General features: G+C 53.6%; 1 protein-coding gene and 1 pseudogene across 1 annotated transcript; both read right to left on the bottom strand.

Annotated features, from left to right (window-relative positions):
• Window positions 1–11,037: 11,037 nt before the first annotated feature.
• On the bottom strand, window positions 11,038–11,160 carry LOC114911724 (uncharacterized; annotated as a pseudogene).
• A 4,038-nt stretch (window positions 11,161–15,198) lies between these two features.
• Window positions 15,199–16,933, bottom strand: msantd4 (Myb/SANT-like DNA-binding domain containing 4 with coiled-coils). Its single transcript, XM_018736142.1, has 3 exons — window positions 16,878–16,933; window positions 16,256–16,790; window positions 15,199–16,038 (listed from the first exon to the last, which is right to left on the bottom strand). Exons 1-3 carry the CDS (start codon window positions 16,931–16,933, stop codon window positions 15,337–15,339), a joined length of 1,293 nt encoding a protein of 430 aa, XP_018591658.1. The 3' UTR covers window positions 15,199–15,336.
• Between the last annotated feature and the right edge of the window lie 1,797 nt (window positions 16,934–18,730).

Below are 18,730 nucleotides of genomic sequence, written 5' to 3'. Positions count from 1 at the left end.
TGCTGTGCAAGCCACAGCGCCGGCCCCGCAAAAAGCTGAAACCCTTAGCCGGGCTCCAGCACTTGCCCTAGCCCGAACCCTAACCCTAGCTCCGGCCAAAACCCTACCTCCAGCCATAGGCCAGGCTCGGGCCCCGACCCTATCTCCAGCCCTAACCCTAGGTCCCAGCTGAACTCTGGCTGCTGTGCAAGCCACAGCGCCGGCCCCGCAAAAAGCTGAAACCCTTAGCCGGGCTCCAGCACTTGCCCTAGCCCGAACCCTAACCCTAGCTCCGGCCAAAACCCTACCTCCAGCCATAGGCCAGGCTCGGGCCCCGACCCTATCTCCAGCCCTAACCCTAGCTCCCAGCTGAACTCTGGCTGCTGTGCAAGCCACAGCGCCGGCCCCGCAAAAAGCTGAAACCCTTAGCCGGGCTCCAGCACTTGCCCTAGCCCGAACCCTAACCCTAGCTCCGGCCAAAACCCTACCTCCAGCCATAGGCCAGGCTCGGGCCCCGACCCTATCTCCAGCCCTAACCCTAGGTCCCAGCTGAACTCTGGCTGCTGTGCAAGCCACAGCGCCGGCCCCGCAAAAAGCTGAAACCCTTAGCCGGGCTCCAGCACTTGCCCTAGCCCGAACCCTAACCCTAGCTCCGGCCAAAACCCTACCTCCAGCCATAGGCCAGGCTCGGGCCCCGACCCTATCTCCAGCCCTAACCCTAGGTCCCAGCTGAACTCTGGCTGCTGTGCAAGCCACAGCGCCGGCCCCGCAAAAAGCTGAAACCCTTAGCCGGGCTCCAGCACTTGCCCTAGCCCGAACCCTAACCCTAGCTCCGGCCAAAACCCTACCTCCAGCCATAGGCCAGGCTCGGGCCCCGACCCTATCTCCAGCCCTAACCCTAGGTCCCAGCTGAACTCTGGCTGCTGTGCAAGCCACAGCGCCGGCCCCGCAATAAGCCGAAACCCTTAGCCGGGCTCCAGCACTTGCCCTAGCCCGAACCCTAACCCTAGCTCCGGCCAAAACCCTACCTCCAGCCATAGGCCAGGCTCGGGCCCCGACCCTATCTCCAGCCCTAACCCTAGGTCCCAGCTGAACTCTGGCTGCTGTGCAAGCCACAGCGCCGGCCCCGCAATAAGCCGAAACCCTTAGCCGGGCTCCAGCACTTGCCCTAGCCCGAACCCTAACCCTAGCTCCGGCCAAAACCCTACCTCCAGCCATAGGCCAGGCTCGGGCCCCGACCCTATCTCCAGCCCTAACCCTAGGTCCCAGCTGAACTCTGGCTGCTGTGCAAGCCACAGCGCCGGCCCCGCAAAAGCTGAAACCCTTAGCCGGGCTCCAGCACTTGCCCTAGCCCGAACCCTAACCCTAGCTCCGGCCAAAACCCTACCTCCAGCCATAGGCCAGGCTCGGGCCCCGACCCTATCTCCAGCCCTAACCCTAGGTCCCAGCTGAACTCTGGCTGCTGTGCAAGCCACAGCGCCGGCCCCGCAATAAGCCGAAACCCTTAGCCGGGCTCCAGCACTTGCCCTAGCCCGAACCCTAACCCTAGCTCCGGCCAAAACCCTACCTCCAGCCATAGGCCAGGCTCGGGCCCCGACCCTATCTCCAGCCCTAACCCTAGGTCCCAGCTGAACTCTGGCTGCTGTGCAAGCCACAGCGCCGGCCCCGCAAAAAGCTGAAACCCTTAGCCGGGCTCCAGCACTTGCCCTAGCCCGAACCCTAACCCTAGCTCCGGCCAAAACCCTACCTCCAGCCATAGGCCAGGCTCGGGCCCCGACCCTATCTCCAGCCCTAACCCTAGGTCCCAGCTGAACTCTGGCTGCTGTGCAAGCCACAGCGCCGGCCCCTGCAAAAAGCTGAAACCCTTAGCCGGGCTCCAGCACTTGCCCTAGCCCGAACCCTAACCCTAGCTCCGGCCAAAACCCTACCTCCAGCCATAGGCCAGGCTCGGGCCCCGACCCTATCTCCAGCCCTAACCCTAGGTCCCAGCTGAACTCTGGCTGCTGTGCAAGCCACAGCGCCGGCCCCGCAAAAAGCTGAAACCCTTAGCCGGGCTCCAGCACTTGCCCTAGCCCGAACCCTAACCCTAGCTCCGGCCAAAACCCTACCTCCAGCCATAGGCCAGGCTCGGGCCCCGACCCTATCTCCAGCCCTAACCCTAGGTCCCAGCTGAACTCTGGCTGCTGTGCAAGCCACAGCGCCGGCCCCGCAAAAAGCCGAAACCCTTAGCCGGGCTCCAGCACTTGCCCTAGCCCGAACCCTAACCCTAGCTCCGGCCAAAACCCTACCTCCAGCCATAGGCCAGGCTCGGGCCCCGACCCTATCTCCAGCCCTAACCCTAGGTCCCAGCTGAACTCTGGCTGCTGTGCAAGCCACAGCGCCGGCCCCGCAAAAAGCTGAAACCCTTAGCCGGGCTCCAGCACTTGCCCTAGCCCGAACCCTAACCCTAGCTCCGGCCAAAACCCTACCTCCAGCCATAGGCCAGGCTCGGGCCCCGACCCTATCTCCAGCCCTAACCCTAGGTCCCAGCTGAACTCTGGCTGCTGTGCAAGCCACAGCGCCGGCCCCGCAAAAGCTGAAACCCTTAGCCGGGCTCCAGCACTTGCCCTAGCCCGAACCCTAACCCTAGCTCCGGCCAAAACCCTACCTCCAGCCATAGGCCAGGCTCCGGCCCCGACCCTATCTCCAGCCCTAACCCTAGCTCCCAGCTGAACTCTGGCTGCTGTGCAAGCCACAGCGCCGGCCCCGCAATAAGCCGAAACCCTTAGCCGGGCTCCAGCACTTGCCCTAGCCCGAACCCTAACCCTAGCTCCGGCCAAAACCCTACCTCCAGCCATAGGCCAGGCTCGGGCCCCGACCCTATCTCCAGCCCTAACCCTAGGTCCCAGCTGAACTCTGGCTGCTGTGCAAGCCACAGCGCCGGCCCCGCAATAAGCCGAAACCCTTAGCCGGGCTCCAGCACTTGCCCTAGCCCGAACCCTAACCCTAGCTCCGGCCAAAACCCTACCTCCAGCCATAGGCCAGGCTCGGGCCCCGACCCTATCTCCAGCCCTAACCCTAGGTCCCAGCTGAACTCTGGCTGCTGTGCAAGCCACAGCGCCGGCCCCGCAAAAAGCTGAAACCCTTAGCCGGGCTCCAGCACTTGCCCTAGCCCGAACCCTAACCCTAGCTCCGGCCAAAACCCTACCTCCAGCCATAGGCCAGGCTCGGGCCCCGACCCTATCTCCAGCCCTAACCCTAGGTCCCAGCTGAACTCTGGCTGCTGTGCAAGCCACAGCGCCGGCCCCGCAATAAGCCGAAACCCTTAGCCGGGCTCCAGCACTTGCCCTAGCCCGAACCCTAACCCTAGCTCCGGCCAAAACCCTACCTCCAGCCATAGGCCAGGCTCGGGCCCCGACCCTATCTCCAGCCCTAACCCTAGGTCCCAGCTGAACTCTGGCTGCTGTGCAAGCCACAGCGCCGGCCCCGCAAAAAGCTGAAACCCTTAGCCGGGCTCCAGCACTTGCCCTAGCCCGAACCCTAACCCTAGCTCCGGCCAAAACCCTACCTCCAGCCATAGGCCAGGCTCGGGCCCCGACCCTATCTCCAGCCCTAACCCTAGGTCCCAGCTGAACTCTGGCTGCTGTGCAAGCCACAGCGCCGGCCCCGCAAAAAGCTGAAACCCTTAGCCGGGCTCCAGCACTTGCCCTAGCCCGAACCCTAACCCTAGCTCCGGCCAAAACCCTACCTCCAGCCATAGGCCAGGCTCGGGCCCCGACCCTATCTCCAGCCCTAACCCTAGGTCCCAGCTGAACTCTGGCTGCTGTGCAAGCCACAGCGCCGGCCCCGCAAAAAGCTGAAACCCTTAGCCGGGCTCCAGCACTTGCCCTAGCCCGAACCCTAACCCTAGCTCCGGCCAAAACCCTACCTCCAGCCATAGGCCAGGCTCGGGCCCCGACCCTATCTCCAGCCCTAACCCTAGGTCCCAGCTGAACTCTGGCTGCTGTGCAAGCCACAGCGCCGGCCCCGCAAAAGCTGAAACCCTTAGCCGGGCTCCAGCACTTGCCCTAGCCCGAACCCTAACCCTAGCTCCGGCCAAAACCCTACCTCCAGCCATAGGCCAGGCTCCGGCCCCGACCCTATCTCCAGCCCTAACCCTAGCTCCCAGCTGAACTCTGGCTGCTGTGCAAGCCACAGCGCCGGCCCCGCAAAAAGCTGAAACCCTTAGCCGGGCTCCAGCACTTGCCCTAGCCCGAACCCTAACCCTAGCTCCGGCCAAAACCCTACCTCCAGCCATAGGCCAGGCTCGGGCCCCGACCCTATCTCCAGCCCTAACCCTAGGTCCCAGCTGAACTCTGGCTGCTGTGCAAGCCACAGCGCCGGCCCCGCAAAAAGCTGAAACCCTTAGCCGGGCTCCAGCACTTGCCCTAGCCCGAACCCTAACCCTAGCTCCGGCCAAAACCCTACCTCCAGCCATAGGCCAGGCTCGGGCCCCGACCCTATCTCCAGCCCTAACCCTAGGTCCCAGCTGAACTCTGGCTGCTGTGCAAGCCACAGCGCCGGCCCCGCAATAAGCCGAAACCCTTAGCCGGGCTCCAGCACTTGCCCTAGCCCGAACCCTAACCCTAGCTCCGGCCAAAACCCTACCTCCAGCCATAGGCCAGGCTCCGGCCCCGACCCTATCTCCAGCCCTAACCCTAGGCTCCCAGCTGAACTCTGGCTGCTGTGCAAGCCACAGCGCCGGCCCCGCAAAAAGCTGAAACCCTTAGCCGGGCTCCAGCACTTGCCCTAGCCCGAACCCTAACCCTAGCTCCGGCCAAAACCCTACCTCCAGCCATAGGCCAGGCTCGGGCCCCGACCCTATCTCCAGCCCTAACCCTAGGTCCCAGCTGAACTCTGGCTGCTGTGCAAGCCACAGCGCCGGCCCCGCAATAAGCTGAAACCCTTAGCCGGGCTCCAGCACTTGCCCTAGCCCGAACCCTAACCCTAGCTCCGGCCAAAACCCTACCTCCAGCCATAGGCCAGGCTCGGGCCCCGACCCTATCTCCAGCCCTAACCCTAGCTCCCAGCTGAACTCTGGCTGCTGTGCAAGCCACAGCGCCGGCCCCGCAAAAAGCCTGAAACCCTTAGCCGGGCTCCAGCACTTGCCCTAGCCCGAACCCTAACCCTAGCTCCGGCCAAAACCCTACCTCCAGCCATAGGCCAGGCTCCGGCCCCGACCCTATCTCCAGCCCTAACCCTAGGTCCCAGCTGAACTCTGGCTGCTGTGCAAGCCACAGCGCCGGCCCCGCAAAAAGCTGAAACCCTTAGCCGGGCTCCAGCACTTGCCCTAGCCCGAACCCTAACCCTAGCTCCGGCCAAAACCCTACCTCCAGCCATAGGCCAGGCTCCGGCCCCGACCCTATCTCCAGCCCTAACCCGAGCTCCCAGCTGAACTCTGGCTGCTGTGCAAGCCACAGCGCCGGCCCCGCAAAAAGCTGAAACCCTTAGCCGGGCTCCAGCACTTGCCCTAGCCCGAACCCTAACCCTAGCTCCGGCCAAAACCCTACCTCCAGCCATAGGCCAGGCTCGGGCCCCGACCCTATCTCCAGCCCTAACCCTAGGTCCCAGCTGAACTCTGGCTGCTGTGCAAGCCACAGCGCCGGCCCCGCAAAAAGCTGAAACCCTTAGCCGGGCTCCAGCACTTGCCCTAGCCCGAACCCTAACCCTAGCTCCGGCCAAAACCCTACCTGCAGCCATAGGCCAGGCTCCGGCCCCGACCCTATCTCCAGCCCTAACCCTAGCTCCCAGCTGAACTCTGGCTGCTGTGCAAGCCACAGCGCCGGCCCCGCAAAAGCTGAAACCCTTAGCCGGGCTCCAGCACTTGCCCTAGCCCGAACCCTAACCCTAGCTCCGGCCAAAACCCTACCTCCAGCCATAGGCCAGGCTCGGGCCCCGACCCTATCTCCAGCCCTAACCCTAGCTCCCAGCTGAACTCTGGCTGCTGTGCAAGCCACAGCGCCGGCCCCGCAAAAAGCTGAAACCCTTAGCCGGGCTCCAGCACTTGCCCTAGCCCGAACCCTAACCCTAGCTCCGGCCAAAACCCTACCTCCAGCCATAGGCCAGGCTCCGGCCCCGACCCTATCTCCAGCCCTAACCCTAGGTCCCAGCTGAACTCTGGCTGCTGTGCAAGCCACAGCGCCGGCCCCGCAAAAAGCTGAAACCCTTAGCCGGGCTCCAGCACTTGCCCTAGCCCGAACCCTAACCCTAGCTCCGGCCAAAACCCTACCTCCAGCCATAGGCCAGGCTCCGGCCCCGACCCTATCTCCAGCCCTAACCCTAGGTCCCAGCTGAACTCTGGCTGCTGTGCAAGCCACAGCGCCGGCCCCGCAAAAAGCCGAAACCCTTAGCCGGGCTCCAGCACTTGCCCTAGCCCGAACCCTAACCCTAGCTCCGGCCAAAACCCTACCTCCAGCCATAGGCCAGGCTCCGGCCCCGACCCTATCTCCAGCCCTAACCCTAGCTCCCAGCTGAACTCTGGCTGCTGTGCAAGCCACAGCGCCGGCCCCGCAAAAAGCTGAAACCCTTAGCCGGGCTCCAGCACTTGCCCTAGCCCGAACCCTAACCCTAGCTCCGGCCAAAACCCTACCTCCAGCCATAGGCCAGGCTCCGGCCCCGACCCTATCTCCAGCCCTAACCCTAGCTCCCAGCTGAACTCTGGCTGCTGTGCAAGCCACAGCGCCGGCCCCGCAAAAAGCTGAAACCCTTAGCCGGGCTCCAGCACTTGCCCTAGCCCGAACCCTAACCCTAGCTCCGGCCAAAACCCTACCTCCAGCCATAGGCCAGGCTCGGGCCCCGACCCTATCTCCAGCCCTAACCCTAGGCTCCCAGCTGAACTCTGGCTGCTGTGCAAGCCACAGCGCCGGCCCCGCAAAAAGCTGAAACCCTTAGCCGGGCTCCAGCACTTGCCCTAGCCCGAACCCTAACCCTAGCTCCGGCCAAAACCCTACCTCCAGCCATAGGCCAGGCTCGGGCCCCGACCCTATCTCCAGCCCTAACCCTAGGTCCCAGCTGAACTCTGGCTGCTGTGCAAGCCACAGCGCCGGCCCCTGCAAAAAGCTGAAACCCTTAGCCGGGCTCCAGCACTTGCCCTAGCCCGAACCCTAACCCTAGCTCCGGCCAAAACCCTACCTCCAGCCATAGGCCAGGCTCCGGCCCCGACCCTATCTCCAGCCCTAACCCTAGGTCCCAGCTGAACTCTGGCTGCTGTGCAAGCCACAGCGCCGGCCCCGCAAAAAGCTGAAACCCTTAGCCGGGCTCCAGCACTTGCCCTAGCCCGAACCCTAACCCTAGCTCCGGCCAAAACCCTACCTCCAGCCATAGGCCAGGCTCGGGCCCCGACCCTATCTCCAGCCCTAACCCTAGGTCCCAGCTGAACTCTGGCTGCAGTGCAAGCCACAGCGCCGGCCCCGCAAAAAGCCGAAACCCTTAGCCGGGCTCCAGCACTTGCCCTAGCCCGAACCCTAACCCTAGCTCTGGCCAAAACCCTACCTCCAGCCATAGGCCAGGCTCCGGCCCCAACCCTATCTCCAGCCCTAACCCTAGCTCCCAGCTGAACTCTGGCTGCTGTGCAAGCCACAGCGCCGGCCCCGCAAAAAGCTGAAACCCTTAGCTGGGCTCCAGCACTTGCCCTAGCCCGAACCCTAACCCTAGCTCCGGCCAAAACCCTACCTCCAGCCATAGGCCAGGCTCGGGCCCCGACCCTATCTCCAGCCCTAACCCTAGCTCCCAGCTGAACTCTGGCTGCTGTGCAAGCCACAGCGCCGGCCCCGCAAAAAGCTGAAACCCTTAGCCGGGCTCCAGCACTTGCCCTAGCTCTAACCCTAACCCTAGCTCCAACGATAACCCTAGCTCTAACCCTAAACCTAAACCCTAACCCTCAATAATGCGCAGAAAAACTGGCCCCAAGACGTCCCAGAATGTGGAATAAAATTCCACTGGTTAACCGTTGAGGCCGGAAACCTTGCGCCGATTCATCTTACCAAACGCCTCCGACAGCCCGAGCAACATGATGGGGCTCTCTAAGCCGCCAAGGGTGTCCTCGGGAACACATGACATCAAATTATCTAAAAAGCTCCTTTCAGTTACCACGTCCATTTCCCTTACTTTAAAAAAGATTTCTATAAAAACAGGATGCAACCTCCAACACCTGGGTGGTGTCGGTGAAGGACTCAACCTGCTGATTCTGCAGAGGAGTATAACCTCTCTTACATTTAAAGTCCTTCACCTTATTAAAAATGTAGGCGGTACACTTCTCGCTCTCCTCTACCTCCTTAACTCTGGCGCCTAACACAAAGGCTTTGGCCTGCTGCTCATGCAGCCACCTCAGAATAGCCTTTATCGCCACGGCCCTATCCAAGAATAAATCCTCTGGAGTTCCTCCTCGAGCAAGCTGATACCCTGACGTCGCAAAGCGGCACGTTGGATACAATAGTTGATGGTGAGGGTCTTAGCCTTCGCCTTGATCCCTTCCCACCAATCAGCCACCGAGGGGTAAAAATCTATGGAATCCTGTCACAACAAAAAATTCTCATAAAAAAGGTCTCTCAACTCCTTTTCTTGCAAAAATTCAATATTCATCTTTCAGTAGCCCCGGCCATGGGTCAGGGCCAAGATGGAAATTGTGGCTCCAACCATCATATGGTCCATGGGCCGCTGGGCAGTTAAGAGAACCTTCTTAAAAGGAACGGAGGGCGATGCTAAAATGTAATCTAAATGACTATAGGCACCGCGGCTGTTGCACCAGGTAATACCCGGATCGGTGGGGTTGCATTTCTTAAAATCGTCAGTGAGGTTAAAACAGCTAATAAAAGTTTTAAAATGTTTGAAACTGGCATCACCCTTGCCCTCAAGAAAAATATTGAAGTCTCTTCCTATTATTAGATGTCTATTGGTCACATAATAAGGGACCAACTCGTCAAACAGAGCGACGCGGGACTTGACCTCCACCAGAGCGTAGACGCACAGAACACGTAAGTGCAAACTTCTCCACATGACATCCACCCCAACACTCAGCCAGCATGAACAATGAAAGGCCTTACCTTCTCAAGGGCGCGGTCCCCAAAAAGTATTCCCATGCCTGTAGAGTGGACGCCACCTACACTCCAGTAGGACTCACCTTCCTCCATTCTTGAGAGAAGAGAGTCACGTCCCGCTGGTCCCGGAGGTGGACTTCCTGCAAAAAACACAGGTTGAAGGCATAGAACTCAAACTGGTTAAACAAAGCAGTTCTTTTGACTTTGTTTTTTAACCCCCTGACATTGAGTTAAAATTTTAAAATAGCCATTGGGGTACATTGTTAAAAAAACCAAATAAAACAATAAAATAACACTAAAATGAAATTAAAAACCGGCCTTTTTTCAATTCATTAAAACCTCCTCCTCAGAAGACACTACCACTGTTGCCCCACTAGAGTCCCCGTCTGGCAGGTACGCCTCGGAGTTGGGCGTCACCCGTCCTCCCTCATACGATGACCACCGACTCAGCAACATCAACAAGGAGCCACGCAGGGCCCACATGGCATCCATCTCCTCCGGGGAGGAGGAACGCTCTCTGCCTTCTTCTGAAGGGGTCCCGGCCGGCAAAAGGCCCCCCCGATGCCGCAGACGGCCTTCCAGCCTTTTTCTTTTTCTTTGGAGTTGAATCTTCTTTTTTCCACTTTTGAATCTCCGCCAGGATAGGGGCAGGGCTTGCACCCCGGACATCACTGGCTTCACCAGGGGCTTCTCCAACCCCTGCTGCCATTTCCACTGCCATCTCCATCACTTCAGTTTTGTTATTGATTAGTGTTAGTACCTGAAGTCCCTGCTCCATAGATACCCCGCTTCCAGACAGGGCATCTGCATACGAGGGTCTGTACTGCGGACAGAGACGGGCCAGGTGGTCTTCACTACTGCAAATGTTGCAGCGGCGGGGGCCCTTGCAATCTCTGGTGAAATGTCCAGTCTCCAGGCAGTTTCTACATTTCTGTTTTTGCAAGCTTCTGCTGCATGCCCCTGACCCTGGCAGATCCTTCAGAAGGGAGGCTGCTGGGGGTAAAAGAGGTAAGAATTACCATTTTGTATAGTGAAGTATGCCGGAGGATGATGAAGCCCGTCAGGGGCCACAGGGTCAGGACACAGGCGAGCCTGAAACTGCTTGCGCCCATTCCATATGCCAAACTCATCTCTGATATCCCTGTGGCCCGGTAGGAGGTCAACGTGGCACTGAAGGAAAGCCCGGACGGCCTCGGCAGGGCCTAAGGGGTTGAAAATGTGGACAGTAATTATTCTATCTGTCCACCAAAGGTCCTCAGTCTTGCATTGCTTCAACCCCCCCGTCCTTCTCCTTCTTACAAATTTCCACCATTTTCTGGTAGGTTTCATCTGCAAGTACAGTGACGTCGACAAACCTCTTGGGTCCATTTCTTTGGATGCAAACAACTTGTGCAGCGGCCAGACCCAGCTTTCTACAGATGACTTCCCTGATGCACCCTGCACGGTCCAGGAAATCCTCTGCTGCCTCCGAATTTTGCCATCTGAAGCGAGTAGTGTGCTTCATCCTAGGGACCACTAACAATGCAGACTGCTCCTCTTCCTCTGGAGGCCCACCCAGGGCAGCATGGCTCTTCTCGGGCCTGGCTGCCTGTTCTGCAGGTGAAGCCATTGTCGCTTTCACCCTTACAACTGTCGTCTCCTCCCTTGTCGGCTCTACCGCAATGTTCAGGTTCGCCACTGCCACCACCTCCACCACCAGTCCTCCTCCAGCCAGCGCTGGCGTTGTGGCTCCCTCGACGAGGGGTTCCAACGTCCCTAATGAGCCTTCTTCTTCTGGGGAGCTCTTCAGGGTGGGCAACTCCTCAGGGAGAACAGCATGATGCTGCTTCCCAGGAGGAGATGGCCTCACCTGCCCCCCAGCGGTTGTCTTCATCCTCGCCATTGTCTTCTCTGCCGAGGCCGTCGTCATCTTCTTCCTGGCTGTAGCTGTCATCATCGTCTTCATTCCCATCGCCGACCTCCCTGCTGACGTCTGTGATGGCTTCATCCCTCGGCGCAACCCAAGGGCGGGTTGAGAATGATGTAGAAAGCCCTTAAAAGGGCTATGCTGTAGAAGAGCTCTCTTATACCCCCGGCAAAAAAAACCACGGTACTACACTTGATCTTAGCCAAAAGGCCGAGAAGCGATCGGACACCTGAACCACACACACACACACACACGTCTACAAATGCTTGTCCCAAACAGGATCGCAGTGAGCTGGAGCGTAACCTGGCAACACAGGGCGCAAGGGACACACCCTGGATGGGACGCACTCGAACTCCTGACCCACCACAAAGCAAGCCCCAGCAGCACCACTCCCCCTCCCCCACCTTAAACTAATAACACAAAAACAACTTCTTGTCAATATTAAACAAATTTAAACATTTAGTCATGGCTGGAAAAATTGTGTGAAACCTTCTGCTTAGTAACCGGTAGAACCTGCTTTAGCAGCAATAACCTCCACAAATGTTTCCTGTAGCTGCTGATTGGACAAATGCAACTCATAGGAGTAATTTTATACCATTCCTCCTTTCAAAACTGTTTCAGCCCATTGATATTTTTGGGATTCCCTGTATGAACAGCTCTCTTCAGGTTATACCACAGTATCTCAATTGTGTTGAGGTCTGGACTCTGACCACCCTGACATTCTTCTGCAAAATTTACTGATCCAATTTTGAATTCATTGTTCTCTCAATGATAGCAAGTTGTCCAGGCTCTTGGGCAGCAAAGCAGCCCCAAAGCATGTTGCTCCTTCCACTATGCTCCACAGTCACAATGAGGTTTTGATACACACTTTTTCCCTCCAAACATATCCTTGTGCATTTCTACTAATGATCTACAACTTTTGTCTCATTTGTCCACAGTACAAAAGCATCGTAGAATGGTGATCTTTTGCAATTTTGAGAGGTACAGCAATGTTTTTTGGAGAGCAGTGGTTTCCTTCATAGTGTCATTTCATAAACACCACTCTTTCTCACTTTTCTTATAAGACCTACATGAACAGAGACAAGTTTAAGAGATTTCCACAGGGCCTCTGCTGTTACCCTAGGGTTTTTCCACCTCCTTCACCACAGTGTACTGCACTCTTGCCTATATCTTTGCAGGACAACCACTTCTTGTGACAGCAGCAATAGTACTGAATTTCCTCAATTTGTACATAATGCTTCTTACTCTGGATCCAGGACTTTATAAATGCTTTGTAACCTTTTCCAGTAATATGAATTTCTACAGTCCTTCTAAGGTCCTCCGAACTTTCTTTTGATCTGGGCATGGTTCACATAAACAGATCTTTCTTGAGAAGAGCAGATTATCAGTAACCAAACTTTGTGTGCCTATGTGAGCAGGGCACCTTCAATCTCATCTCACTGATTGGAATATCTGACTCCTATTAGCACCCAGAAAAGTCATTAGCCTAGAGGGTCGCATACTTTTTCCAGCCTGGACTGTGAACGTTTAAATAATGTGTTCAACATTGACCAGAAGTACAATGATTTGTGTAATCAGATAAGTTTAATCAGATTGTGCTTGTCAGTTATTGTAACCTAGTTGAAGATCAGACCATATTTTCTGAGTAATTAATGTAGAAATTCAGGCAATTCCAAAGGGTTCCCCAACTTTCCCTTGCAACTGTATTTTCAAATTACAATATAAAACTTTGAGTCAGTATATTTACTTCTGTAAAACAGACCCGAAAAGCATGAAACAGCTGGAAATGTAATCTTGGTGTTGAAGTGTACAGCGGAATCTACATAAGTCCTGACATGGCACAGGCACTTGTGTATCGGGAAATTAATGCATTACCTGAGGTCCTCGTACCCTCCGACAGCTCAGGCAGCTTACTTCTCAACACAGAGGGGTCTTGGTACTGTGGGTCCAGTAGGGAGACCCTTTCGTATGGAGGATCCATCTGAGACACACGGGGAGGCACTGGGGGGGTGTTCAAGATGATGGTGTCACTACTGGAGGAAAGGAGCACTGTCACTTCTTTCAGGATGCGACGGGGAGCCTAGGATGTGGGTGAGGCCCAAATTTGCATATAAACCTGAACTTCTCATGGAGTACAACTTAGAAGTTTAAGTAAAATCCAAAATTGCAGCTCCCTTGACAAGGGGCTCCAATATTCCTGATGGTTCCTTTTCTTGAGGGGAGCTCTTCCAGGTGGGCTACTCCTTAGGGAAAGCAGCATAATGCTGCTTCCCTGGAGGAGACAGCCTCACCTGCCCCCCAATGGTTGTCTTCATCCTTGCTGCCGTCTTCTCCACCGAGGTCATCATCATCTTCTTTCTGGTTGTAGTCATCATCATCTTCATTCCCGTCAACTGCATTATTGTCGACCTCCCCACCGATATCTGGGATGGCTTCATCCTCTGGTGCAACTCAAGGGCAGGTTGAAAGAGCTGTAGAGAGCCCTTTAAAAGCACCTACACCTCAAGCCACCTTTCCCAGCTGACCTAGTACCTAGAGGCTTTCTTCACATACTCCCAAACACAGCCACCCCATTATATTCCCCAGAATTCCCCCCAGTGGTTGAAAGCTTTTATTTACAATTTATCCAGAATCCAACTATTTACAATAGACCCATTTCCCGCCCAAGCTCTCGGTCACACGGGTCGTTACAGTATATTCTCTATCTCATACACAAGGAGGTTGTGTATAATGAAAAACTCCTTAGTTTACTCACCTCTATACAGCTCGGGGGACACGGTGGTGCAGTGGGCCTGGCTGGTCCCGCCCTCTGTCGGGCCTGGGGTTGAAGTCCTGCTTGGGGTGCCTTGTGACAGACTGGCATCCCTTATCCTTAAACGTGCTTTCGCACCCCTGCTATGTAGCTCTTAAAATGTCATACTGACAACAGTATTCCCTCTCACACTGCAATTATAGTGGTCTGCTTGACACATGTACTGCAGTCTGACATAATTTCTGGTAATTTCAACATAACTACTGTATCAATTTGTCTGTTGTTAATACTTTGTTTTCTCTGTGTTGTACATAGTACCTGTTGGGTTGTACACTTTGGAGAAGATGAATGGTTAATTAGGTTTTAATAATGGCATATGTGCATTAATTTTTTTTTACCAGATAGCAGCTGTACAACACGATGACATACTGTACTATAAATCACTTATTTCATTTTTTTTTTCAACTGACAGGTTTAATGCTTCCAGGATCTTTTTTTATAATAGTGTTTGAAAACAAGACAGAACTCAGTAATCACACACTGCAATTCTTTACAGACTTCTATGATTTATAATATATTACATACTTGACAGTTTCCAACAAAACAACCTACACCTGATTTAACCCTTTATACAGCTGAGTGATTTTTTTAACTGATAAAGGGTAAAGGTAGGATACATACCTTGATCAAGACTACTTGAAAAGTGGGATTTGAGCTTTGGCAGCAAGGCCAGAGCTGTAAGCACTATGCCAGCTGTTGGCCCTGTCATCTGTCCACACCGCCAGAGACACTTATGCAGTCACCTAAAGTAGTGTGCGTGGTAGTTTGCAAACAACCGTTCAGGGTTTTAAATCAGATGCTGAATATATGAAGTTCAGGCTCAAACATGTAAACATATAGAACATCAAAACACCCCCAATTACAACTTTATTCGCCAGAAAACACACAGAAAATGGATGTCTGCCTTATGTTTTTCTCTCCCAAGGTCCCCCATTAGTAAGGCAGTTTTTATGCCTCTTAGACAATTAAATGTCTTACAACTCACTATATTTATAGTAATATTTAGCACTCAACTTATTTACACAACATGGTTCTGCATCTTTCATAAATGACATTTCTGCAGTAATGTATACCGCAGAACTGAAATGACAGAAGTCCGTGTGAACATACAACACAAACATAAGACATGTTTATACATCACTGTTCCCACAAATTGTGTGAAACAAGAAAACACGACAGCTGAACCCAAACCTGATTGCCTGCTGGAGGGTTTACAAATGTACTACCTGCACAACAATTCAGGATAGAAAAAAAGTCATCTCTGCTTCTAGAGGTCAGCACAAAAGCATTCACCACTGCAGGACTTTCACATGTGAACATTCATCACAGTAGGAGAACCTGTGTACGGAAGAACACTGAGCACAGTTCCACCCTGTACCCCCCCACCAGAGAGAGGAGAAAGAAAAATAACCAAAAAAAAAAAAAAAAAAAAAAAAAAAATCCTCCACAAAATGAAACCGCTGTGATTCCCCAAGATATCAGTCCTGATCTAGCTGTAGACATCTAAATATCAAAGCTCTGCTCTTCTGACAAGAGTCCCATCAAGTCACATTATGTTCTCTGTGGTGGTTACCACACTATGCCCCCTAGTGACCCTGGTGAAGTGCCAACTGCTGGCCATCCTTCTGCAGTTGTAGTCTCTCCTTCTCCACCTGGAAGCGTTCCTTTTCTATTTGTAGGCGGCCAGATTCAAACTTGAAGAACTGTAGTCGCTCCTTCTCTAACTGGAGTCGCTCTTTCTCTAGCTTTAGCTTCTCTGACTCCAGGTCCACAGGTTGCCAGGGCTTGTGCTCCTTCTTACAGTCAACAGGCACTGCTTGCTGAGCAGTTGCCACTGGCCTCTCCGCCTGGAACATGAGCAGCCGAAGGCGTTCGCGCTCCACCTGCAGCCGTTCCTTCTCCAGCTGCAGCCGCTCCCGTTCCACCTCCACCTGTCGCAGCTTGTCCTTCTCCACCAGGAGGCGCTCTCGCTCCACCTGCAGCCGCTCTGTCTCCACCTGCAGGCGGTGCTTCTCCAGGTCAAGCCGCTGCCTCTCCAGGGCAATCAGCACACCTGTGCTGTCAGCAGCACCCATAGTAACACCCACACCTGCCACACCCATCCCAGAACTCACACCTAAGTCCCGAGCAGCTGCCGACTTGGTGGCACTCAGCATGCCAAACTCATCAATGTGGGCAAAAACCTCTGGGACACGGCCTTCGCGCTCCATGTCAGGGAGAATAGCTGGGAAGCAGTCGTCGTCCTCTTCCTCTGCCTCTACTTCGCCTTCTCCAGTATCGCCATCGAGCTGCAAAAGATCAGAGACACCTGTTCAGCCACTAATCATTAATTGTCAGTCACTAATGGTCCTTACTAATGCTCTGTTGATAGGTTGGCAAAGATCTGCCTCTCTGAGCATTGAGGAGGAACAGTTTCCTGTTATCAATTATTTTTAATTTTTGAGTCAAGAATTAACTAGTGAGACCAACATAAAAAAGATGTACCATAAGTTCAGAAAGCCCTACCCTGTAGTTGTTGCCTTCCTCATCCTCCATCTTTATGCCAGAGGAAAGGTGGCTGCTGGGCTCTCCCAAATCCGATAGGTCCTGCCAGTCACAGGTTGAGTCCTTGGGGAAACCACTCAGGTCTGCAGACTGGTCCCCGCTCAGGGAGTTTTCATTATCTGGAGAGGAGGAGTTGTACTCGTTCTTGAGGCCAGAGAGCTCAGCACGGATCTGCTTCCTCTTCATTAACGCCCTCCAGTCCAGGTACCTCCTCTTGACCTCTGCGGCTGTGCGCAGTTCACCTTCGCCAAGTGCATTGACGCAGTCTGCCACCTCGTCCCAGGTCCGCCTCTTCAGCTCATTGATTGCCGTGTTCTGCTGCCGGGAGAAGAGAATGTCCTTCCGCTTGTGGATCTCCCGGATGAGGGTCTGCGTTTCTTTCACACTGTAGTTGCTCTTCCGCTTGCGCTTCAGGTGCTTCACCTGAAGGAAATCCAGCTTGGCGGCTAAGTTGCCCGCACAAAGGGGGCGGGCGATGTCCAGATTCACTCTTTTGCTGACTCAGGAGGCAGTCCCCGGCCACCCGAGATAGCGCTCAGAGCCAAGGTGTCTTGCGGTGATGTACTTTTCGCCGGACACTTACTCACTCTCAGGTTTGTCTACAAATGGCGCAGGAACAATCGGCATCATGTTCCACATGCCTGTCTTCTTGGCTCCTCAACAATTTACCTTTTCTTTCTCAGTCACATTTAACACATCACACCTCCCCTTTACAAGTGTCTGTTATACACCTTTCTGCTTAGGATAAGTACAGTAACTGTGGTGCCTCTAATCTTAATGTGCAATATAATGTAATATCATGATTACTACATCTAATTTAACTGACTCAGCATCTAGCCACTTCTACATCTGTTGTAGCTGACATTTACACTTATCTGATGCTTTTGTCCAAAGCAGGGGTGGGGATCAAACCTGTTACCTTTGGGTCCAAAGGCAGCAGTTCTAACAACTATGCTACCAGCTGTCCCTGGCTGTAAACAGTAAAAAAGCGGACTTCAGCCGGCAAAAACTGAACAGAAATTTCTCCTGTCCACCAAGCAGGTATGACTTCATTACAGGATAGACAGAACAGATCGTTTATTCCACGTGATTCACTTACTCGCATCAGACATTTTTCTCTAGGGTGACTTACTATGCAAGGTTTGGAACCCAAGAGCAAGACACTCCCACTATTTCACTTCCACTTACACAGCTGAGTCTCTGCACTGTATCAAGTGAAGGCACGTACCTCGTCCGGCGTTACTGGAGTAAATGGTGTAAGTGTAGCGATGACGCTTCACACGGAAGGGCTGCAGTATGAATAAAAGTAAATGTAAGGTGACACCTCTTACCACCAGACTACCTGGCAACCAGGAGCTGCTACAGTTGTAACTATATGATCTCACGCAGATCATCATGGCCGATGAGCTGTTAGTAATGATATAAAGTAATGCGAAGAAGAACCCGCGTAGCAGCTCGAGCTCGTTTGCTGGACTCATTAACAAGGTTGCTATGGCAACATGTAACTCGAGCTTCGCTATAATAAATACATAGCGATGTAGTGCAACCGAGTAGCCAGTTGTAGTGCGTCCGATGGATTGACTGAGTCATTGATTGGTGCATTGATTGACTGATGCGATCAATCAAGCGACAGGCAATGACAGCAACTTATGTGAAGGTGAAATCGGATCATCTTGTGACAACGACAATCAGATAACAGAGAGAGCTGTAACTCATGGTTTATTGAAATCGATGGTTAGAAATGTACAGCAAGGTGCAACATTACTTTATTATATTAGTAGTAGTAGTAGTAGTAGTAGTAGTAAATTTCCCCAGTTTTTTTTACGGTGATTCCGGTGGCTGAAAAGTCGGCACGTTTTATTAAAATCATCTGACTGAACGGACTAGATTTACTGGTGGAAATATGACGATTTTCACTCCGAAGAAAAATAAAATAACGCTTTATATAGCGCTACAGATTAAGAAAAAAAACACTTACCTGAATATTAAAAAAATATATATATATATCTGCGGCCCATCGTCAACCACGTCGGAAAGACGTCCATCGTCGGCAAGAAACCAGTGTTTCCTATTGGGCCATCTCTCGTCACTCACAACTCTTAAACCTATAATATAGTAAGAATGCCGTTTTAGTCCCGCCTCATGATTAGTTTTTTTCCACTGGACCAATGCTTGTCACTCATATCCTCCTGCCCAATAATATAGTGAGAGCACTGTCGTTGTCTGGCCTCCGTCGATGTGCTTCCGGGTCAATGGATTTGCTGAGGTTATCGCTCAGATAGTTCAAGAGAAGTTTCTGTGAAACATAATTCACATAGCTTGAATATCGTATTTAGTTATATTAATAAGAAATTTAATTTAAAATGTAAAAATATTACTTTTCAGGAAGCAATCTGTGTATTATCTTTTAAATGCAAATCATATTCTAACAGATTT

This window comes from Scleropages formosus, chromosome 10, assembly GCF_900964775.1.
Source record: "Scleropages formosus chromosome 10, fSclFor1.1, whole genome shotgun sequence".
NCBI lineage: Eukaryota > Metazoa > Chordata > Actinopteri > Osteoglossiformes > Osteoglossidae > Scleropages > Scleropages formosus.
Note: the sequence above shows the minus strand (reverse complement) of the source record. Positions and strands in the feature narration are given on the sequence as shown.